A 24713-nucleotide genomic window follows, 5' to 3' on the forward strand; every position below is an offset into this window, starting at 1 on the left:
ATTTCCCGCTCGCCCCGGTCTCTGCCCGCCTGTGCCTGCTCCTTTGCTCCTTTGGGTCCCTTGGGCAGCCCCATTCTCGTCCTCTTAGGGCCGCACCGGTTGCCGTGGAGCCGTCCTCAGCCCAGGAACCTTTGGGAACGGTCTTCTCCGCTGGGCGGATGTGCGCTGGGAGCTGTTGCTCGCTGGCATGTTCCATCCTCTTGTGCTCTGTTTCAAAAGAAAACCTCCCTTTTCTTCCCTAGTTCCCTGGAGGTTTCGGACAAGATGGGTTGGCTGGCAAGGGAAGAAAAATCCAGCCAGCATTTGTGGGGAGAGAGGGAGGAGGAAGAGGTGCCTTTCAGAGAGCGCAGGAGGAGAGAGGCGGATCTTGGCCAATGTGTGCTGGAGTGTGCACCTGCGTGCATTGCCATTTTAAAGCATGCAGCCCCTTTCAAAGGCCTGGGAGAAGGCGCTTCACACAGCGGTTTAGCAAACATGACCACAGCCTTACATGTTTATGTATATAGGAAGATAACGCTGTTCATCATTTTGTAAATCTCTTTTTAAAAAAAAAATAATTTTTATTGGTTTTACATATTGCGTCACATCGTAACCTCTTATTTTATATCTTTGGCTAAACTGAGCCTAATGACTTCCCTCCCTCCTGTCTGATGGTTTACAGAATTAAACTTTACATCTTTACATTTCGCTTTGTTTCCTATCCTTGTTACATCATAACCTAAAATATTATATTACTCAACCTGAATAGGTAGCAATTTCATCTTACAAATCTTCAGATAACCCTGCTAATGCTGTTAATTGCTTACAGTTGTCTTTCAAACATAATATAAATTTATTCCAGTCCTTTTGGAATAATAATAATAATAATAATAATAATAATAATAATAATAATTTATTTTCACCCCGCCCATCTGGCTGGGTTTTGGAATGCTTGGTCTCGCTGGTTCCGGATTCTTCCCGTAAGTTTCGCCAGTTCTGCAAAGTCCATCAGCTTCATAAATCTCGTATTGTGACTCCTTTTAGTTTTAATTAATCATCATCATCATCATTATTATTATTATTGCTTCATTTCATGTATGAATCACTATTATTATTACTGTTTCATTTCATTTACAAATTGCTTTCTGCTTAATGTGATTTCACAGTACTGTTTTCTTTTTTTTTAAAAGACTCACATGCAGAACAATTGCACGCATATGCAAAAAGGGGGAATACGTTCCCAACTGCATGTACAGTATATTTATATGCCATTATTATTCTTTATTAAATTTGTATACCATCATATACCCGTGTGTTTCAGGGCAGTTACAACATAAAATCACAATATAAAAACACAAAATACATTAAAAAACCAAAGCAGCTCAATAACCCCCCAATACGTTTTAAAAGAGCATAGGATGTCAATCAGCCGAAGGCCTGGTTAAGGAGGAACATTTTTTGCCTGGCACCTAAAGGCGTATAATGAAGGCGCCAGGCGAAGCTCCCTGGGAAGAGCATTCCACAAATGGGGAGCCACTGCAGAAAAGGCCCCGTTCTTGTGTTGCCATCCCCCCCCCCAACCTCACATGGAGGAGTCACACAGAGAAGGGCCTCAGAAGATGATCTCAGGATCCGGGTAAGTTCATATTGAAAGAATTGAAACAGATAGGCTAAAATAAATAAGTAAAACTTTTGCATATATAAAACCAGTTTCAAATACATCTGCCTACTGACTGGGAGAAACACCCCCCCAAACTTAAAAACTTGCTTTAACCCTTTGATACTCCAGCCCTTCTTAATTGCAAAACATCCTAAAATCTTCACGTTGGAGGTTTGGTACCACTCTGGAATATAGCTGTAATTATGCAGGATTTGAGATTTCAGCAGGGACTGAGACCTCCAGACACTTTCTATATGATTTGTGTAGAGAACCTGCAGCAGGAACCATCGTTTTCAAGCCTGGCAAATCTGGAACTATCTTAAATAATCAGATAGCCTTTACTTGGACTTTATTCTTTTAACCCACTTGCAACTGTGCTGTTTCTATGTACCTATTTCTAATTTATGGTTTCGTTTTTCATCTTTTAATTTCCACCTCCTGTTATAACTGTTGTCTCTGTTTTATATACATCAGAAAACACAATACACTCACTTACAAAACCAGGTCCTTCTAAACTGCAGAAAACTCCCCTCCCCAGCAAAAAACAAAAACATTTTGGGATCCTATCCCTGTATAGCAGTTCTACTGTTTCTTACCTCCCTGCAACTTGCTGGGCCTCCATTGCTGCCCATTTTCCAGCTCTTTGAGATTCCTCCAAAGGTTCCCCTGCCAGACCCTGATGCTGTTAATTCCATCTGTTTGCACAAAACAATTTTCGTGGCCAATTGAGTGTGCTGCTGCTGCCGCCGCCGCCGCCACCAGTTAACACTCATTAGTAATAAAACCTGATTTTTTTTTTATACTCTAATGAGCGTGGGATATTTCTCCTGCCTCCCCCTCCTTTTGCAGGGAATTTCTTTCTCCAGCTTATGGTGCTTTCGTTAATTCCATGGTTATTTTATTTTATTTTAAAATCCCCCCTCTTCTACAAAATGCTCATGTCAGCCTAGAGGGGTTCTGCCCTCCAGTTCCAGCCTCATGACGACCCTGTGAGGTAGACCAGGCCGAGGAGGCAGTCCCTGGCCTGACGCTTCAGGAACCTTGCCTGAGCATTCCTGGTTTTAATTCTGTTTATTCTTGGGGTTTTTCCCCTCTCTACTGTAGCTTGTTCGGGGTGGGTTGGGGTTCAAAGCTTTCTGAATTTCTGATGGTTGAAATGCATCTCCCCTCCAAAATAATAATAATGTTGGGAGGCATCCAGTACAAAGGTACAGTGGTACCTCAAGTTACAAGCGTCTCCCTCAGGTTACAAACGCTTCAGGCTACAAACTCCGCTAACCTGGAAGAGTTACCTCAAGTTGAGAACTTTGCCTCAGGATGAGAATGGAAATCGTGTTGTGGTGACGCAGCGGCAGCAAGAGACCCCATTAGCAAAAGCACACCTCTAGTTAAGTACAGTTTCAGGTTAAGAACGGACCTCCGGAACAAACTAAGTTCGTAACTAAAAGTACCACTGTAATAGAATCATAGAATACAGTCATACCTCATGTTACTTCCGCTTCATGTTATGTTCTTTCAGGTTACGTCCCACGGTGACCCAGAAGTACCGCAAAGGGTTACTTCTGGGTTTTGCCGCTCGTGCATGCGCAGACGCGCAAAATGACATCACGCGCATGCGCAGAAGCGGTGAGTCGCAACCCACGCGTGTGCAGACGCGCCACTGCGGGTTGCACTCTTTTCATGTTGCGAACGGGCCTCCGGAACAGATCCCGTTCACAACCAGAGGTACCACTGTAGCAGAATTTTAGAGTTCGAAGGGAACCAGGGGTCATTTAGTCCAACCCCCCTGCAATGCAGGAATCTCAGCTAAAGTGTCCAAGACAGATGGCCATCCAAGGAAGGTAGGAGTCATATGCTTTTCCCGATTTTAGCCCCACCCACCACTGGCACATGGCCCCCACAAAGTTCCCCTCAGGCTCCTGAGATGCCTTATCCCAGCGGTGGGTGGGGCCTGAAGGTAAAGTGGGTGGAGCAACAGATGTGACCCTCCCTCCCTTTTGTGATATAGTAGACCACATCTCGGCCAGTAGAACGAGATGAGCACCGCAACCCCAGAGTGGTCTGCGACTGGACCTAACGGTCAGGGGTCCCCTTACCTTTACCTTTTTAGACCACCTTTCAAGTGCAATCTCTTTCTCCCTATACTATATTAGCACAAGTCTGTCGTCACGCTGTTTTCGGTGGCTGTTTCCCAAGGTTCTAAAGACAGGGGCAGGGGAAAGAGGAGGGGGCGAGGGAAAAAAAGGGGGGGACTCCTGTCTGTAGAAAATGACCGGTGGGGGGGTAAGGGAAGGCCTTTTTCCCTGTGAGAGAGGGGTCTAGACCTCTGGCGAGAGGGGGAAGAGAGAGGAGGCGCTGTGGAAGGGGCTGGTGGAATTGGGTGGGGGTTAATAAGGGTCACCCACCCTCCCGGAGAGCCAAGGCACGGTCTTGACTTGGGTTCTGGGTGTCCTCCATTTCTTTAAATGATTTCTTTCTCTCTCTGTCTGGGACGCAGTTCAGGAATTGCCACTCCGAATCCTATGCCCAGCTTGGCTCCTTGCTGTGGCAAAGATAGCCCGGCGGGCAGTGTGAGGGGAAGCAAGTGTGAATTATAAATGTTCTTGGCAGGCGAAATAATTTGGGCTTTCGGTGTGCGAATAATGCCAGGCGGAAGGTGTGCCAAGTACGCTCTGCACGCCCGAAACCTGAAAAGTGTTTGGCTGTGCCATCCTGTGGGGGAAGCGGTTGTGTGGCTTGCATTAATTGTGCCTTTGGGGGGGTTACAATTTGATTTCACCCCCAGAGGTGCACTCCATTGTCGCTCAAGACAGACGGATGCCATTAAAAAAATAAATATCTGCCTGTTTCAATCGAGGGCACCTTGTTACTTGCACCATCGAAGCTGGGATTGGGATAGGGGAGGGTGGGGAGGGGCTAAAAGTGGACCCCAATACCTCTCTGTGTGGCCCCCAGGACACTCTCCCCAAGCCACACACTACACTGATTTACACTTGAGTGTTTTTGCCCGGCTGTAAAAGTCTCCCCTTGAACTCTGACCCTGCCTCCTTGCTTGCCTGGGTGAAGAAAGGTTTTTGTTGTTGTTGTTTAGTCGTTTAGTCGTGTCTGACTCTTCGTGACCCCCTGGACCAGAGCACGCCAGGCACTCCTGTCTTCCACTGCCTCCCGCAGTTTGGTCAAACTCATGCTGGTAGCTTCGAGAACACTGTCCAACCATCTTCTCTTCCCATGAGGTGGCCAAAGTCTTGGAGCCTCAGCTTCAGGATCTGTCCTTCCAGTGAGCACTCAGGGCTGATTTCCTTCAGAATGGAGAGGTTTGATCTTCTTGCAGTCCAGGGGACTCTCAAGAGTCTCCTCCAGCACCAGAATTCAAAAGCATGAATTCGTCGGCGATCAGCCTTCTTTATCGTCCAGCTCTCACTTCCATACATCACTACTGGGAAAACCATAGCTTTTACTATACGGACCTTGGTCGGCGAGGTGATGTCTCTGCTTTTTAAGATGCTGTCTAGGTTTGTCATTGCTTTCCTCCCAAGAAGCAGGCGTCTTTTAATTTCGTGACTGCTGTCACCATCTGCAGTGATCATGGAACCCAAGAAAGTAAAATCTCTCCATTTCTTCCCCTTCTATTTGCCAGGAGGTGATGGGACCAGTGGCCATGATCTTCATTTTTTTGATGTTGAGCTTCAAACCATATTTTGCGCTCTCCTCTTTCACCCTCATATATATGTAAATACAGAGCCCTTTTACTTGGCTGTGGTTGAACTGTGGCTTGCTTTTCAAAGCTAAGAGTCGCAACATTTGCTGCTTCTACTTTTCCCTTTGGGCCTGCAAGTGGCCCCCAGAAGACTGTCTGCAGGACAATGCGGCCCTTGAGACAGTGAGCTTTGCAGCCCTAATCCCACCCTTCCCCATTGCTGCAAGCCAGGAGATGGTATGCGGTGCTATGGGGTGGGAGAGGACTGCCCCAGTTTCCAGCCTCCGTTTCAGGAAAGCTGCTTCACTTACAAACCCACCAAGGAGCCGAGGAGACCTCTGGTGCTGGCATTAGCATTCAGGTCCTGCTTCTGACTTTGCTTTTCCCGTTCTGTCGCCTCGGGCTGCCTTTCGGGTGCGTGTGTGCGGAGGGAGTCAGAGGACAGAGCGAGGCTGGATTGATGGCAGGCTCTTGGCATTCCCAGCATGGCAAGGAGGGCAGAGGAAGTGAGGTGGGAAGGGTTTGGGCGAGGGCAGTTCCACAGCTCAGAGGCCACCTGCATCTATCATGTGCTCTTTCTAAGAATTGCAAGCCTTTTTTTAAAGGTGCCAGCAGTCCTTTTTTCTGGTAAGGAAAAGAAAAGGGAGTTCCTGTTACTCAAATTTTATTAGCCTTGGTGAAGACTTGACATTTTTATCGCCAAAAAAGTTTTTGATTGAGTTTCCACCAAAATGAGGCTGCATTTTAATGTTTTAATGTTGTATTTTAATCTTGGTTTTTTAAGCAGTATTTCAATCAATTGTTTTTATATTTGGTGTTAGCCGCCCTGAGCCCGGTCTTGGCTGGGGAGGGTGGGATATAAATAAAATTTATTATTATTATTAGTGCCGTGGCGCAGAATGGCTGCAGTAAAACAAAGCAATGGTGTTGCGTATGGGTGAGGGCATCGTGCACAAAGCACTTGGCGCCAGCGTTTTCAAGCTCCTTGAGTGGAGTGCCACTGAGCATGTTAAGAGTACACGTGTTCGGGACCGAGGGAGCTATAGAACTCGCTAGGGAGAGCAGTGATGGCCACCAATCTAGACGGCCTTCGAAAAGGATTGGGCCAGTTCAGGGAGGAGAAGGCAATCGATGGCTAGCTCTGCCACCCAGGTTGTGGGTTTGAGCCCCACGTTGGGTAAATGATTCCTGCATTTCAGGGGGTTGGACTAGATGACCCTCGGGGTCCCTTCTGACGCTACAATTCTACGATACTTCATGATGGCTATGCTCTTGCCGCCATGGTCAGAGGCAGCAGTGCTTCTGAATTCCTGTTGCTGGAAATTCATCTGGAGAGGAGAGCGCTCCTGCGTTCGAATCCTGCTTGTGGGTTTCCCACAGGCCACTGTGAGAACAGAAGGATGGACTGGGTGGGCCATTGGCCTGATCCTGATCATCTTCTTATGTTCTTATAGAATAGTTAAGGGCTTTGTACGCACCAGGCATTTTAAACCATGACTGAGGTTCCCTCCCAGCTAAGCAAGTCTTGGTCTCATTTGCCATTTCTGTCATCTGGCACTCCCCCCCCCCCCACAAAAAAGTAAAGAATTGCAGAGTTCAGGTATAAACACTCCCCAGTGCCAGGCTACTGAAAGGGCGGGGGTCATGCAGGGCCGGATCAACAAACCACCTCTTCATATTAACATGCAATGCAAGGAGCCGAGTTCGAAAGCAGTGGGGAACCAAGCGACGCCTCCGTTTGTATTACATTTTTCACTGCTCAGCTGAAGTTTTAAAATGACTTCTGAACAGCAGGGGGAAAAGAAAGATTAGACGAGGTTCCCTTAACAGGTCCTGGCATTAACCTCGCTGCTTGCAAACTGAGATTGAGAAAGCACTCTTGCAAGCTAGTAAATTTTTTTTGGCGGGGTGGGAATCAAGCAGTCCAATGGGAAATAAATGTTGGGGGGATTCCCCCGTAGGATGCCTGGGCTCCACATCCCTTAATTGCTTCGGTGAGCGTATTCATTCGGTGAGGTCCAGCGCCGAGGGCCTTCTGGCGGTTCCTTCGCTGCGAGAAGCCAAGTTACAGGGAACCAGGCAGAGGGCCTTCTTGGTATTGGCACCTGCCCTGTGGAACATCCTCCTACCAGATGTCAAAAACAACTACCTGACTTTTAGAAGACATCTGAAGGCAGCCCTGTTTAGGGAAGCTTTTAATGTTTTAACGTTTAATAGGTTATTGTATTTTAGTGTTTTGTTGGAAGCCGCCCAGAGTGGCTGGGGAAACCCAGCCAGATGGGCGGGGTATAAATAATAAATATTATTATTATTATTAATTCACCCAGGCCGTGTTGGTGGATCAAGCATAAAGACCAACCCACCTCAGTAGATCTGGCAGGCCTGAAAACTCCTCATTCCATTGCCTTGCTCTTGGTTGGATCTCAGCAGGCGGGAGTATTATCTAACCTCTCTGGGTGGAAAGGGAGAGGGGGACATCTTCTTCCTGCCCACCTGCCTCACCCCAGGAATTGGGGGGGGGCCCTCCTTGCTTTCCTTCTTAACGCCCCACCCCACCCCTTTCGCCACAAAGGCTGATTCGGGTGCATCGTCCCACCCTCATCCGTGTGGGGGCACCTGAGTGGCTTTTACAGCTGCAGGAATTGCATCACTGTGGGATGCAGTAGGAGGCGGTTGCCGTGGCGACGGCACAGGCCTCAAGCTGCTAGCGAAGGAGCTTTGCGTGGGATCGGGATGGGGAGGCGGGCGCTAAAGCAGAAGGGCAGGGGGAGTGGGGTTTTTTTGAGGGGCGGGTGGGTTTCACAGCAGAGCCTAGGAGATGATCCTGGCAACAGACTGCGCTTGAATGGGAGCTTTAAGGCAGGGATAGGCAACCGAACGGCCTCTAGATGTTTCGAACTACAGTTCCCGTCTTCACGGCTGTGTTTGCTGCTGGGAGTTGTAGCAACATCTCGAAGGTGCCAGGTGGGCAAAGGCTGCTCTGGGGGAAGGCTGTGGTCCTCCAGATGTTGTTAGATTCCTATCTGGCTAAATTGTGAGACTGTTAATTTCAGAGTTGTGGGTTCAAGTGCCACGTTGGGCAAACGATTCCTGGGTTGGAATAGATGACCCTTGGGGTCCCTTCTGTCTCTACAATTCTGTGATGCCTTCTCCACCAATGGCCAGCGTGATGAGAGGTGTAGCCCAGCAAAGTCTGGCAAGCGCCCAGTTTGCTCCCCCTGTTTATAAGGAGAAAGGATTGTTTGAAAGAGCAAACTCACAGAAAAATTAAAGTTTGCAGCCAGGCGGAAGTAAAGGTCGAATGATGAAGTGCGGCTGCTCTTGATAAATTTATGCCCTTCTATAACGCTACTGGAACCCCGTCAGCTTAGAGATAATTGAAAAGATATCTGCCCCAGTGCTCTGAAACGGTGACTGTAAAGTAATAACAACAATAATTAATAATAAAGAGAATACTGATAGGGGTGTTGTTGTTGTTACTGCTCTCCTTTTGTAATGAGGCAACCAAAAATGTTCCTCTTTCTCTTGGGGATTTTCGTTTTGTGGCCTCTTAATTGTTTTCTGGGAAGAAGGGAACTGCTGTAGGTGGGGGGGGGGGGATGTTATTTCCAGTTTATTTCTTTCCCCGTTGTGACACCTTCATTGTTCTGCCCTGGGGAAGAGGATTTGGGATGCAAACCTCAACCCTCAAATTTCCCTAGGACGGAGACAAAGAGAGCACAGTTTGACACCGACACATTTGCATGTTGCTCCGTGACTCTCCCAGAATGTTGCAAGTTTCTGGAATTTGGAAATGTGCAGAACCATCACTAAACGCTCATATTACAACCCCAGTAAACTGGGTCAATTGGTATGTTACCTGGAGAGTCACCCGCATCTTGTGGCATGGGCAAGAGTATCAGAAGAGTGGATGAGGCCAGTGGTCCATCTACTCCTGCATCCCACTCTCACAGAATCATGAGGACTAGTAACTTGCCTCTTGAAAACAAAAGCGAGCTTCTCTGAAAGCTGAATTCTGCATCTAGTGTCAAAGGCAAGAATCCGAGAAGAGCCTGCTGGATCAGGCCAGTGGCCGATCTAGACCAACACCCTCCTCTCACAGTTGGCCTGAGAGACGGTGACCGGTCACATTCTCACCCAGAAAGCTTTGCAGCTGGGGCAGGATCTGAACCCTGGATCTTAACGTCTGGCAGCCTTAACCACGACACCAACCTGGTGCCCTCCAGGTGTTTGGAACTATGACTCCCACAATTCACCTTGCGAAATGCCCTGAGATCTTTGGTTGAAGGATGGAATAATAATAATAATAATAATAATAATAATAATAATAATAATAATAATAATAATTTTATTTATATCCCGTCCTCCCCAGCCGAAGCCGGGCTCAGAGCGGCTAACAACAGTAAAAGGATAAAACATTATAAAATCACTTCATTATAAAATTAATCCAATCAGATTAATGGCAACCATTGGGCTAGAGTTCTGTGAGGACTGCCGAGGGAGGGAGTCAGGCTGTGCCCTGGCCAAAGGCCTGGTGGAAAAGCTCTGTCTTGCAGGCCCTGCGGAAAGATGTCAAGTCCCGCAGGGCCCTAGTCTCTTGTGACAGAGCGTTCCACCAGATTGGAGCCACTGCCGCAAAAGCCCTGGCTCTGGTTGAGGCCAGCCTAACCTCTCTGTGGCCTGGGACCTCCAAGATGTTTTTGTTTGAAGACCGTAAGGTCCTCCATGGGACATACCAGGAGAGGCGGTCCTGTAGGTATGAGGGTCCTAGGCCGTATAGGGCTTTAAAGGTTAAAACTGATCCTGTACTCCACCGGGAGCCAGTGCAGCTGGTATAGCACCGGGTGAATGTGATCTCGCAGCGAGGACCCCGTAAGGTGACTGCAAAGTAATAACAACAATAATTAATAATAAAGAGAATACTGATAGGGGTGTTGTTGTTATAATAATAATAATAATATTGGAACTGCTTCCACGACAAAGCTGTTGCGTTTGAGGTGACTTCTGGCAATGCAAACACCTGGATCTGCATTCACACATTCAGGCCATCCCTTCCGCCTCCCCCAACCCCCATGAATTTCAGAGGCAGGATGAATTATGCAGTGCAACTCAACATGTTTCATTGGGCCTGACTGATGCGAGGTGGAGATGTTGCTTGTGGGGTGTTTTGTTTTTAACCATCCGTTTTGCAGAATGGGGGTGGGTTTCCTGCTTCACCCCCAAGCACACAGGAACCCGATCCTATTTCTAACGTGATTGGGGGGTGGGAGTGGCTCCTAGCCTCCCTCCCTCCTTATAACGCAGCCACCTTCTCGAAAGAAGAGCCCCAGTCCTGGTCTGGCCTTGCCACAGCAAATTGGCACAAAGCATCGGGCTTCAAGGCGGCGGATTCAAGGACGCGTGGTTAATTGTGCAAAAGTGGGGAAGTGTGTCAGGCTGTTGGGGAGGGGGAGCGAGCAGGGGCCGCATGCCTGACTGAGTACAGAGTGGGTGGCTGGGATGCTCTAGGAGGTAATAATGCACTAATGTGAGAGGAAGGAGTTGGCGCCTCTGGGGAGGGGGAGAGGCGGGTGGGCAGCTGGCACCCGCCCACTTTCTTGTCTTCTCACATCTGCATTGTCTTCATCTTGGTGCCTTATTCTTGCAGAGCAGGGTCTGGGCACAGACTCTCTGTGCATAATACAGTGGTACCTCAGGTTAAGAACTTAATGCGTTCTGGAGGTCCATTCTTAACCTGAAACTGTTCTTAACCTGAGGTACCACTTTAACTAATGGGGCCTCCTGCTGCTGCTGCACAATTTCTGTTCTCATCCTGAAGCAAAGTTCTTAAATCGAGGTACTATTTCTGGGTTAGCGGAGTCTATAACCTGAAGCATCTGTAACCTGAGGTACCACTGTAGTAGTAATAAATTATTATTATTATTATTATTATTATTATTATTATTATTATTATTATTTCTACCCACAAGGCGTTCCACAAGGCTGGCGCCACCACCAAGAAGGCCCTCTGCCTGGTTCCCTGTAACTTCGCTTCTCGCAGGGAGGGAACCGCCAGAAGGCCCTTGGCGCTGGATCTCAGTATCCAGGCAGAACGTTGAGGATGGAGATGCTCCTTCAGGTATATAGGACCGAGGCCGTTTAGGGCTTTAAAGGTCAGCACCAACACTTTGAATTGTGCTCAGAAATGCACAAAAGTCCATGCCATGCAGGAAACCCCAGTTTCCTTTCCCAGAGATGTCCATTGACTGTGGGATGGGGCATAGCTAAGTTGTCTCTGCCTGGCTTTGGTCTGGAGTGAGACCCACCAGGGCAGCCTTTGCCCAACTGGCATCGGGCCCCCTTGACGGCCGAACCATGCGGGGGCTGGCAGGTTTAGGAGGAGGCATCTGGGGGGCTGGCAGGAGGTGTCGGCAAGGACATCAGCAGAAAGTTGGTGAGGCAGGGCCTGGCCAGAGAAGGGTCCCTGTTTTGGCCCCACTGATGACAGGCTTTGTTGTTGTTTAGTCGTGTCCGACTCTTCGTGACCCCCTGGACCAGAGTACGCCAGGCCCTCCTGTCTTCCACTGCCTCCCACAGTTTGGTCAAACTCATGCTGGTAGCTTCGAGAACACTGTCCAACCATCTCGTCCTCTGTCGCCCCCTTCTCCTTGTGCCCTCCATCTTTCCCAACATCAGGGTCTTTTCCAGGGAGTCTTCTCTTCTCATGAGGTGGCCAAAGTCTTGGAGCCTCAGCTTCAGGATCTGTCCTTCCAGTGAGCACTCAGGGCTGATTTCCTTCAGAATGGAGAGGTTTGATCTTCTTGCAGTCCATGGGACTCTCAAGAGTCTCCTCCAGCACCAGAATCCAAGGCATCAATTCTTCGGCGATCAGCCTTCTTTATGGTCCAGCTCTCACTTCCATACATCACTACTGGGAAAACCAGAGCTTTAACTATACGGACCTTGGTTGGGGAGGTGATGTCTCTGCTGTTTAAGATGCTGTCTAGGCTTGTCATTGTCATTGCTTTTCTCCCAGGCTAGCTAGCTAGCTGCTATAAAGGGGTGCTGCCCGGGAAAACTGAGGCACTAGGGGAAGTGACTTCAGAAATCCCGCCCACTGATGCTTATAAAAGGGGGAAGGGTCTTTAATAGCCAGGTGACAATTCAGATATGAGAGGTTTACAGCGGGGGCTCAGGCAACCCCACCTTGACGTTCCAAGGCACCGTACGTTTAAGTGAAATTGCGAATATTTGAAACATGGTTGGGAAATCCTGCAAACACCCCGTTCTGCCCCTTTTTGTGATGTTTCCGGGACTCTTCACTTCTGGGATTGGTGCAATGTGCACACATAGAGTCATACACATATTGAATGCACATAAATGGGGGTTGCCTGTATGGTTATGGTTTTCTTAATAAATGCGTTAGTCCTCGACTTGCAACAAATTTCAGTATTATTATTCAACTTACTTGTCTCTTACCATTGTATTTTATTCAATATTCACAGAGAGAGACGTAGGATACCGTCTCTAGGATAATGGTGTGGTTCCAAGTTCAACTTACTTGTCACTTCTTTTTTTAACAGAAGTAACTCAAGCCAATTTATGACAAATCAGTAGAGAGAGAGAGAGAGAATTTATTACAGTCGGAGACCAGCTTATAAAACACACTTGGGGGTACAATCCCAGAAGGAAAATAAACATTTAAAACAATGTACAACAATAAATTAGAAATTTATAAATGCGATAAGCGAATAGACACTTAAAACTTTAAGACAGAATCTGGCGACAAATCAATAACAACATCCTGGCAATAGTGCTACACCACCGTGGCGGTTAGAGTGTCAGACTAGGATCTGGGAGAGACATGGGTTCGAATCCCCTCTTGGGCATAAAGCTCACTGGATATGTGACCTTGGGCCACAGGGCCTGCCTATCAGCCTCTATCCATACCTCACAGGGTTGTTGTGTGGGTTTAAATGCGGAATAGGAGAACCATTTATGCCACCTTGAGCTCCTTCGTGAGAAAAGCGGGATAGAAATGCAATAAGTAAATGAATGAATGAAAACAATTACACAGCGCTCTCACCACTTGCTACCATCTTGGCCCACAGCTCCCCGTCAGACTTTGAGTGACCGGCCCTCTCTCTGGTTTTGTTGACAGATTTCAACTATGGCATGGAGGATTATGACGCTGAGGGAAACGAGGAGCCCAAGGCGCCCCCTGGGGGCTCGGAGACCATGCCCTACATCGACGAGTCGCCCACCATGTCGCCTCAGCTCAGCGCCCGCGGCCAAGAGGGCGGGAACGGCGGAGACGGGTGCGAGAGCCTCTCGCCCACCCCAGCGGATGGACTGGGGACTGTGGTAAGTGGTTGGGGGTCCGGGCAAAAATGCCATTTCCCCCCCCCCCCTTTGTTGTTGGTGTTGGTGATGGTTTATTATGCTTTGCTATGATAGCGTACGGCGTTTGAGGTGCTTCACATTTACTGGGTCAGGCTGCTTGCCCACCTACCTCAGTATTGTCCGCACTAACCGGCAGCAGCTGTCCCGAGTTCCAGGCAGGGAGTAATTTTCCAACCCTGCTGGGAGAGGAGCTCCATAGTTTTAACTATGTTCTGTGTGAAGAAGTCATTTCTGTGGGACAGATTGTGGAGGTGGGGGGCAGACGTGATGGGTGACCCCCCCTTTTTGCTGTTTAAATTTGAGCATGGGAGAAGCAGGCCCATCTTTAAAACCTGGCTGGTGCTGTGTTTGTTTTATTTATTTAATGTGTCTAATTCGGCGATTCTCTCGTGCTGGAGCAGGTCGTGGGACATTTGCATTTTTAAAACCCAAGAACTGATAAGGTGTTGCGGAGGTTAAAAGGACTTTGCAAAGTTGCTTTGCATGTTGTGAAAGGCAGGTGAGGTGGAAATATGACTTTAAACCTTATTACGGAAAGGCACCAGAGCCACGTTTGCAGGGTGCTATTGGCCAGTGTCTGGGAAGCCTCTCCTAGACCCACCCAAGGGTGTGCGGTTACCATAAGCAGTTTGATGCCCTCTCAACAGCTTCAATCTGTTACAGATGCCACAAAATATCTGTTTGCATTTGTAAGAACTCCATCGCCCACTGCAGCAGCAGCTGCCCTTTGGAACTCCCTGCCTATTGACACCAGGCAGGAAACTTTACTGTACTCTTTTCTGTGCCTGATTAAAACCTTTCCGTTTCGGCAAGCCTACCCAGTTATCTGGAATGTAGCACCTTTTAATTTGTTTTTCATTTATTGCTTATTTTAATTTTTTGAATGTTTTAAACTATTGTGGTTAATTGTTTTCATCGCATTGCAGAGGGTTGGACTAGATGACCCCGGGTCCCTTCCGGCTTGATCTGTTGTTTTAATATTTTATCTTTTTTTGTAAACTGCTTTGAGAGTTTGTTTTGCATTTTTGCAATCCAGAGGTGTATGGATTTTATGAAACGTGTCTGAAGGCTGCGGTATGAGGGTACCCCCTTGGTCTTGAGCGCTTGCTGTTTCCTCTTCTTCATCTGGCCCTGAGGCCTTGGGCAGAGAAGCCTCTTTCACGGCCTGCTACCTGGGAAGGCAAGGCAGGGCCAGAGCTCAGCATCAGAGCACCTGATCTGCATGCAGAAGGTCCCAGGTTCGATTCCCGGTATCTCCTGGTGGGGCTGTAGACGTAGCTGCCCGTCCGTGTGGGCAATAATAGTGAGCTGGGTGGACTCAGGTTCTCATTCAGTATAAAGCAGCATCTCTTTAAAATCAGTCCTTATTACAGAAGCACGAGGACCAGAATTTCCCCGCCTGAAATCCTGGACAGCTGCTGCCAGTTAGTGTAAGCAATACTGAGGTAGATGGTATAAGGCAGCTTCCTAGCCCTGGAAATCACTTTCTGCCAGGTCTTCATTTTAAAATCTCAGGTTAGGAGGGAACCAACTTCCTGTGATCTGGGCTCCTTGCCCCACCTGGTGGCCATAATGAGCTACCACACTGCTTTTTCTTTCTTTTTTTAAGGTTTCTGATTAGAAAAGACGACACCTGTCCCCCATATATCTGCTTTTCCTCGTACATGATTTTAGAATCAAAATTCAGTATGGTGGGTGTTTGAGTGTGTGTGTGTGTGTGTTGCAGCACCAGGGTTTTTGCTGTGGGGAGCATGCAGAAGAAAAGCCCTGCAACCCACATGGAAAATAGCTTGCCTTTGTTGGGGCTGAGGCCCCATAGCTGAGGGGATTTGCAAGCCTTAAAACCCACAAATCCTCCCGTTCCCTTGCAGTTAACTCTTAACCTCCCACGTTGTCCTGGGTGGAAAGTGTGGCTGGCTTTGAGGCCCCCGTCACAACTGTCACCTACTCCTTCATATTCCCTGCGCTGGCTCCTTCTTCCAGTTTTGTCTTGGCTTCAAGTCTCTAGTCCTCATTGTCTTTGCTGTGCCTTTTTTTAAAAAAAGGATCTCTACTACTTATCCCTGACTGTGCTCTCTCTTCTCCCTCTGCCTCTCCAACTCTGCCTCTCCAGCCTCCCACCCCGATTCCCCACACAAATCCTTTCCTTAAGGGGCAGGTAAAACCACACATTACATTAAATGTGGTTTTTGTGTGATTTCAAGCATGTTTTAACCTGTTTTTAATGTATTGCTTTTTTTGAATGTTTTAAAACTATTGTGGCTAAGTTTTTGTTGCATTGCAGGGGGTTGGGCTAGATCAGGCACCCCCAACCTTCGGCCTTCCAGATGTTTTGGGACTACAACTCCCATGATCCCTAGCTAACAGGACCAGTGGTCAGGGATGATGGGAATTGTAGTCCAAAACATCTGGAGGGCCGTAGGTTGGGGGTGCCTGGACTAGATGAGCCTTGGGTCCCTTCCAACTTGTATGATCTGTCATTTTAATATTTTATCCTTTTTCTGTAATATGCTTTGAGGGTTTGTTTTGTATTCTTGCAATCCAGAAGGGTATGAATTTTATGAAATAAATAAAATAAGCAAGGAGAAACATCTGATATGAACATGGCTGAAGGCTGCAGTATGATGTATTTTAATGTATTTTTAATATTAATGTATTTTTAATCTTTGTTGGAAGCCGCCCAGAGTGGCTGGGGAAACCCAGCCAGAATCATCATCATCATCATCATGAGGTTACCCCGCTGGTCTTTAGTGCTTGCTGTTTCCACTGCCCAACTCTGCCTCTCCAGCCCCCCCCCCCAACTCCTTTCCTTAAGGTGCAGGTAAAACCACACATTATGTCAAATGCGATTTTTGTGTAATTTCAAGTGTCCTGATCAGGATCGTGGCATAGCTGAGAAGGGGCGTCACCTTTTTGCCATGTGCTGTCGTACCAGAATAAAATTGCTCCCCACCCCCCCATGTAACTGCACCCATAAGAATGATGACCGCAGGGCAGTCACAGCCAGTGGCCTTCAGCCCTGGGGCAGTCCATAGAGTCAGGGCCGTGCATGCAAGTGGCCTTTTGCAGCCGCTAAGTTTCTAGCCCTTATGGATGTTGATAGATTCTAGAGAAAGCCTAATGGCCGGCGGGGGGAACCGGAGGATCCTGCTGCATCGCTGATAGCTCTGTTCAGGAAAATTACTACGAGGGAGCAAAATAGTGTAAAAACACACAAACAGCCTGCTTGATACACCTGTTGTATTTCATGTTAGTCCAAGCGTATTGCAAGAAAACGATAACACAGGTGCACTGGTAGTGCCGGTTTTCCTGTAAGTCTACTGTTTGATTGAAAAACAATAAAAATGGTTTTAAAATAAAATAAGCAAAAATTTATTGCAGTTTGATTTACTCGGAACCAGGCAGAGAATGTCCTGCTGAACTGGCACAGGGTGGGGATTTAGTTAGAGGTGTTTAGGCAGAATCATCTGAAGCTCAACATCAAAAAAACGAAGATCATGGCCACTGGTCCCATCACCTCCTGGCAAATAGAAGGGGGAAGAAATGGAGTCAGTGAGAGATTTTACTTTCTTGGGCTCCATGATCACTGCAGATGGTGACAGCAGTCACAAAATTAAAAGACACCTGCTTCTTGGGAGAAAAGCAATGGCAAACCTAGACAGCATCTTAAAAAGCAGAGACATCACCTTGCCAACAAAGGTCCGTATAGTAAAAGCTATGGTTTTCCCAGTAGTGATGTATGGAAGTGAGAGCTGGACTGTAAAGAAGGCTGATCGCCGAAGAATTGATGCTTTTGAATTCTGGTGCTGGAGGAGACTCTTGAGAGTCCCATGGACTGCAAGAAGATCAAACCTCTCCATTCTGAAGGAAATCAGCCCTGAGTGCTCACTGGAAGGACAGATCCTGAAGCTGAGACTCCAAGACTTTGGCCACCTCCTGAGAAGAGAAGGCTCCCTGGAAAAGACCCTGATGCTGGGAAAGATGGAGGGCACAAGGAGAAGGGGACAACAGAGGACGAGATGGTGGGACAGTGTTCTCGAAGCTACCAGCCTGAGTTTGACCAAACTGCAGGAGGCAGTGGAAGACAGGAGTGCCTGGTGTGCTCTGGTCCAGGGGGTCACGAAGAGGTGGACATGACTAAACAACAACAGGCAGAATCGCAACAACGCTGTGAGGTAGTTTTGGCTGAGAGGCAGCGAGTGGCCCAAGGTCAGCCAGTGAAACTTTCATGGCAGGGTGCGGATTTGAACGCTGCCGTGGTTGCGTCCTATATTAAGCGGGGGGCTGACTGGGGTGGGCTAGAGGACCTCTGAGGGGCTCCCCAACTCTGTGCTTCTAGGCGGCGGCTTCCTCTTTTTGCATTTCTTTATTACGGTTTCCTCCAAAGTGTGTGCCCCGTTCTCCCCCCGCTTCTCTTGCGACAACCCTGTGAGGTAGGCCACAGGCTAGGTTCAGAGAAGCCGATTGTCGGGCAGAGAGTGAGCAGCTGAAGCTGAGTTTTCTCTCCCCCTTCCCAGCTCCATGTCCAGCACAAGGACATAAGAGGAGCGTGCTGGATCAGGATCTGGCCAATCTTTCCCCTCCTGTGGTCTTCAGAAGCACCGCCGCCTCTGACTGTGGAGGCAGCGCATAGCCACCCAGGCTCTTAGTAATAATAATAATAATAATAATAATAATAATAATAATAATAATAATAAATTTATTTATATCCCACCCTTCCCAGCTGAAGCCGGGCTCAGAGCGGCTAACAACAGTAAAAGTAACACAGTTTACATAAAACCCCAATCAATTAATTAAAATACATTCTAAAATCAATTCATTCTGAAATCAATTCAGCATCAAATTAATATCCCTTTCCTCCTCTGTGAATTTGCCTCATCCTCTTTAAAAGCCATCCAGGTTGGTGACCATCGCTGCCTCCTGTGGGAGGGAGTTCCATAGGTTAACAACATGAAGAAGGAGGTCCTTCTGTCTGTCCTGAACCCTCCAACATTCAGCTTAACTGTACAGTTTCCTGGTGTTAGGAGTGATACTCTTCGGTGCCACAGTGGCTGGATTTTGGACTGCCATGGTGCAGAATTTAATCTCCCCTGCCCAAACACATTATTATTATTATTATTATTATTATTATTATTATTAATAATAATAGTAGTAGTAGTAGTAGTAGTATTCATCGTAAGTTCCCAGAGGAGCTTACAACATTAAAACACAATATAAAAACCCATTTAGTAGCGCAGTTTAATTTTGCACAAGATCACTGGTTCGTCAAGGTGGATTTGTGAATTTTTGCAGGGAGTGAAATTGCACAGGAAGGAGTATATTTGTTCAGAGGCGGTGGGAAAAGAAGGCGGTTCCTCTCACCCCCCCCTGACCAGCTCCCCAGAGCAGCAAAAAGAGTCTCCTATGCAAACTCTGTGGTCTGTGGCTTCCCCTTTTTCTTCCTTTTTGCAGATGAGAAGGCTTCTTTTTTCCCTTGCTGCTTCTGGGTCTCTATAGCTGTGTGCAATCCACTTCTCGCCCCTGATGCCCTTTCCGGGGGGCCGTTAGCTAGCAGGGATTCCCATCTGTATGGGTGGTTTCCCCCTCTCACCCATCTGCAGTCTTATAGTTCTTCTGTGTTTGTTAGGAAACATATATGCAGGCTTATGCATCAGACAGGACTCTTCACCTGGGCCAAAGAAACGTCCTGTGTGGCTCAGAAGCCTGCATAGGCAGAGCTGGAAAGACATTTCTGTGACTCTCCTGAGCCAGTGGGATGCTGTGGATGCTGGACCTTCTTGCAGCTTTAAAAACTATTTCAAGATCCCAAGACGTCCTGTGTCCCCTCCCCTTTCTTCCTTCTTTTTGCAGAAATATTTGTTTGTTGTTGTTTAGAGCAATAGTCTACCCTTCTCCTAAGGCCCTCAGGTGAGCCTAGGTCATTCTCCCCCACGAAAACAACCCTTACCAACAACCCTGTGAGGTAGAGAGTAGCCGGCCTGCAGTAACCCAACACACTTTGGGGCTGGGTGGAAATTCAAACCCAGGCCTCTCTCACCCTAGTCTGGCACTTTAACCACCGAGACATGCTGACTCGCATTCCCCTAACACATGGATAGGCAAACTAAGGCCCGGGGGCTGGATCCGGCCCTATCACTTTCTAAATCCAGCCCGTCGACGGTCCAGGAATCAGTGTGTTTTTACATGAGTAGAATGTGTCCTTTTATTTAAAATACATCTCTGAGTTATTTGTGGGGCATAAGAATTCGTTCATATTTTTTTCTAAAATATAATCTGGCCCCCCACAAGGTCTGAGGGGCAGTGGACCGGCCCCCTGCTGGAAATGTTTGCTGACCCCTGCCCTAACACTTTGCTACAGAAAGGACCTTTTCCCAACTCTCCATTAACCAATTATTACAATTCTTATACAGTGGTACCTCGGGTTAAGTACTTAATTCGTTCCGGAGGTCCGTACTTAACCTGAAACTGTTCTTAACCTGAAGCACCACTTTAGCTAATGGGGCCTCCTGCTGCCGCCGCGCCGCCGGAGCACAGTTTCTGTTCTCATCCTGAAGCAAAGTTCTTAACCTGAAGCACTATTTCTGGGTTAGCGGAGTCTGTAACCTGAAGCGTATGTAACCTGAGGCATATGTAACCCGAGGTACCACTGTATTTATTTATTTATTCATACCCCCATCTTTTACCCTGAGGGAACTCGAGTGTTGTTGGCCCCCGCCTTGCACACAACCTCGGGCCATCTTCACAACAGCCTTGCGAGGCGGGCTGTGGTCGTCAGCCCCATCTTTTGGCTGAGAAAAAACCCGAGCCCCAGCCTAGGAAGCGTTTTGGCCGGGACAGTTGCATTTCCTTCCTGAGAGGCCGTCCTGCGGTTGGGGGCAGTAGTTTTTAGCCGCTTTTTTGCAGGTGATTTCTGCATCTGCTTCTTCCAAATGGGACTGCTGCAAGTTTGGGATCCATCCATCTTTCCTTCCTCTTCCAACCACCCGGTGGCATTTGTGTCTGTGCTTCCCCCCCCCTCCAGGTTTTTTTGAGGGGGTGCATTTAGCCGCCTCCTCCTCTTCCACCTCTCCGCCCTCCTGCACCACGGAAAAAAGCTGCTTCCTCAAAAGAGCTGGGAGTTCCTTCCCACGAACTTTCCCCATTTCTCTTGGCACTGGAGAGAGAGAGAGAGAGAGAGAGAGAAACAACCTCCTTCTTTTTCTTAAAAATATAGACATATATCTCGTTTTGCCCGGCGTGGGTATCTCGGAGAGAGGGTCCTTTTCCCCACCTACGGAGGGCAGGCCAGCGGGCGAGGCCGGCATTTCCTGTCTGCTGGACGAGCGCCAAGGCTGGGCAAGGACGGCAGAAAGAAAAGACCGAGAGACGGGAGCCATGCGTGCTGCCAGCCCAGGGAAGGGGTTAAGCTAAGCCTCCTGTTTCCTGGCTTCTCCTCTCCTCCTTCGCTTTTTTCCCACAGGAGTTGAGTTTCTTGGCCGCAGACTTTGCCTCTGCTGGAAAAAGGGTGCGGGTTGCGTTTGGGGGGTGTGCCGTGTGCCGCCCCGGGCTGCGGTGCCTGGGAATGACCCTCTTCCTCGGAAGGAGGCCGTGCCAGGCGGCGATGCCAGGCCTGGCTGCCCCCTGGCTCCTCTGAGGGGGGCCGACTTCTCCCCAGAGCCCGGGGAGCCATGCAAGAGGAAGAGGAAGCCATTGGCTATCTCGATAAGGTCCTCGAAGAAGAGGAAGAGGAGAGACCGGCTACCCCCAGCTCGCCGGCCTCGGAGAAGGTGGGCACACAGTCGGGGCGAGGCGGGCTCTTTGTGCCGGCCTGGTCCTCCGGGACAGGCACAGGGGCTTCCAAAGGGGGCAGAAGGACCCAGTAGCCTGGCCACTGAAGGCTTAAGTTGGGCATTGCACTGGGATTGAGCCCATACTGGTGTAGCGGCTATAGAGTGCCAGGCTTGGGCCTGGGTTCAAATCCCGACTCGGTCACGAAACCCGTGGCCATTTGGGGCAACTGGCTGCTTCTGAGCCCAGCCTACCTCGCAGGTTCGGCGTGGGGGCTAAGCGAGGAGGGGGGGAACTGCGTACGCTGCTTGGAGCTCCTCAAGAGATGACAGTTTGCTGTTCATGCAATAAATAAAATGGGGAGGGGGGCTTTTACGGATGATTCAGCCCCTCACTCGATTCCCAAGAGGTGCCCCCAAGGGGTGGCTGATTTCAAGGGGTTGCTGGACGCCCTGCCTCTTCAATCCCACCTTGTTCTGTGATGGAGGGAATTGTAATAATAATAATAATAATAATAATAATAATAATAATAATAATAATAATAATAGTAATAATACCTGTATATGGCCAGAGGCACTCTTGTAGCTTGGAGCTCTGGGCTTTCCAGGGCTGTGGTTTACATCTAGATGTGTTCGGGTGAGTGAAAATGCTGCCATAGTCTCTCTTTCTCGCTCCTGCTTGATATAATTCCAGGGTTTTCCCAGGATTTGGGGGCCTCTTGGGAACAAGATGTTGGCGATTTGTGTGAGCTTAGCAACAAGGGCTTCCAGGTCTGTCTTTATCCCTGCCTGGTCCTCCCACCTCTGGAGGTAAAAGGGTTTGGGGTTTGCAGAAAGCTGGAGGTCAGCGGGGGCTGATAAGGCTGTTTGTTTGGGCTGGAGCAGATATATTTCTGTGCCTTGCTTTTTTCTCTTTCCCCTTCAACAGTTGCTGTCTAAAACTAACCCTCTCCATTTCTAAATCCCCCTATGCTTTTGGAACAGAAGACCTCTGCTCAGATGCAAGGGCTTAATTTGAGCGCGATGTTCAGCTTTCTCCAAGAAAATAAACGATTTTCAGCACCAAAGCCTCAGGCTTCTTTGGTGGCTGGGGGAGTGTTGCGGCAACGATGGCTTGCCTCTGAGCATGGGCAGAGAGCATTTATTTTTGCTGCTGTTTTGTTGCTGGGTAATTGCAGGCCTCTCCTCCGGCTCTCCTTTTGGAGCTGGCAAGCTCAGCTTACAGGAAGTTTTGGTGCCAGGCACACAAATTAAGTCCTGGGAGTGGAGTGGAAGGTTGTTTTTTTTATTTATTCTTTCCTGGGTTGGGAATGTGCCCTTTTTGTGTACAGCAGCTGAAAGCTCTTTTGACTTGTGTGTGTGCTTTCCTCTCCTCTGTGTTTGTGATGTGTGAGTCCAGCCCTGCCAGGCCCAGGCTGGCAGCCCATGGGGTGTTCAGGCTCTTTGTGTTGTGCTATTGGCTGGGGGGAAAGGGTTTGGATCCGTGGGGTGCCCGCGGCACCGAGTGAGTGGGAGGTTGGAAGGGGGCGGGAGGGAGAGGGAGTCGAGCCCCAGCAGGCCCCACGTTGGAGCCGCCTGAGGACGGCGAGATCTTAAGTGGTTTTCCCTCCGAATGTAGACAAGTGACAACAAAGCTCTCCAACTGCTGGAAAGCAACAAGAAAAAAGGTGGTTTGTTTGTCAGGCTCTTTTGCATTTATATCCTTCCCTTCTTCCAAGGAGCTCGGGGGAAACTAGTGGGGTTGATTCCTCTGCCTCCGTTTCTGTTACTTATCCCAACAACCTTGTGAAGTAGGCCCACTGGGCTTGTCGCCCGCCTGAAACATTGAAGAGCCTCTGCCGGTCAGTGTAGACCAGCAGTTCTCAACCTGTGGGTCCCCAGATGTTGTTGGACTACAACTCCCATCATCCCTAGCTTGCAAGGCCAGAGCTCAGGGATGATGGGAGTTGTAGTCCAACAACATCTGGGGACCCACAGGTTGAGAACCGCTGGTGTAGACCATGGGTAGGCAAACTAAGGCCCGGAGGCTGGATCCGGCCCAGTTGCCTTCTAAATCCGGCCCACAGATTGTCCAGGAATCAACGTGTTTTTACATGAGTAGAATGTGTCCTTTTATTAAAAATGCATCTCTGGGTCATTTGCGAGGTATAGGAATTCGTTCATTCCCCCCCAATATAGTCCGGCCCCCCACAAGGTCTGAGGGACAGTGGACCGGCCCCCTGCTGAAAAAGTTTGCAGACCCCTGGTGTAGACAGCACTGTGGCAGACGGTCTCACGGTCCGATGTGGAGGCTTCCCCTGTTTAAATCAGCTGTAGATTCAGAACCATGAGGACTGGAGTCTTGTTTCATTTTTAGGGGCAGAGCTGCAGCAAGTGGCAAAGCACCTGCTTTGCATGCAGAAGACCCTGGGTTCAGTCCCCAGCTTCTCCAGTTAGGCCTGGGAATGCCCCCCCCCGAATGCCCCCTGCAGAGCTGCTGCCGGTCTGTGTTGACAACCCTGAGCCTAGGTGGAGCACTGGCTTTTGACTCCCCATAAGGCCACTTCCGGCGCTCCTATGACTTGCCCTCATCTGTACCTGCTTTGTTTTCCCAAGCAACACCGCCCAGCGATAACCGCTTGTTTGGTGGACGCATAAAAGCAGCCTCTGTAGTAATACGTCAGCTGGAGGGTTTACAGTGCAAATGAACCGCAATTAATGCAAAGCGAACCAAAACGAGCGTCTCTGCAAGGAGGCATTTGAAATGAGCTGTTCTGCCACTGGCATTTTAACCTGAGAGTGTCAGAGAAGCCCCGCCGCTGGATCAGGCCAGAAGGGGGTCCCATCCAGTCCAGCCTCCTGCATCTGCAGTGACTGGCCAGCCAGATGCCACAAAGGGAAGCCCCCCCAGCGAGACCTGAATATGGCAGCAGCGACTGTGACTTCCAGTGAGTGGTATTCAGAGGCACCCTGCTTTTTAAAAAGTATATTTTTAAAGACTGTGAGAATAGAGAATGTTTTGGCTGGTTAGGTCAGTGATCCCCCAAAGTGGACATTACCACCCCTTCGGGGGCAGTGGAGTTATTGGGGGGCAGGGGGCTCTGGAGGTGTAAAGAAGGACTATAACTGAACCAAGGCCATCAGTTTCAATGAATGAATTAAACTAAGTAGTTTTAACTGGAATCTGCAGAAATGTGCCATTAATGTTTACCGTTGTGAATTTTATCATATTATTTGGATCGTGCAAGCC

General features: G+C 48.7%; 1 protein-coding gene across 3 annotated transcripts in view; it reads left to right on the forward strand.

The window, feature by feature from the left end:
- Window positions 1-24713, forward strand: part of ABR (ABR activator of RhoGEF and GTPase) — a 117420-nt gene that overhangs the window by 31451 nt on the left and 61256 nt on the right. For 2 of the 3 annotated variants that reach the window (XM_083587544.1, XM_083587545.1), the window contains exon 2: window positions 13477-13679. In XM_083587544.1, the coding sequence (XP_083443670.1) occupies window positions 13477-13679 (203 nt within the window). Of the gene's footprint in view, window positions 1-13476; window positions 13680-20836; window positions 21485-24713 lie in introns of those variants that run through there. The other variant, XM_083587546.1, reaches the window with a different exon arrangement.

This window comes from Podarcis filfolensis, assembly GCF_964270895.1.
Source record: "Podarcis filfolensis genome assembly, chromosome: 15".
Classification (NCBI taxonomy): Eukaryota; Metazoa; Chordata; class Lepidosauria; order Squamata; family Lacertidae; genus Podarcis; species Podarcis filfolensis.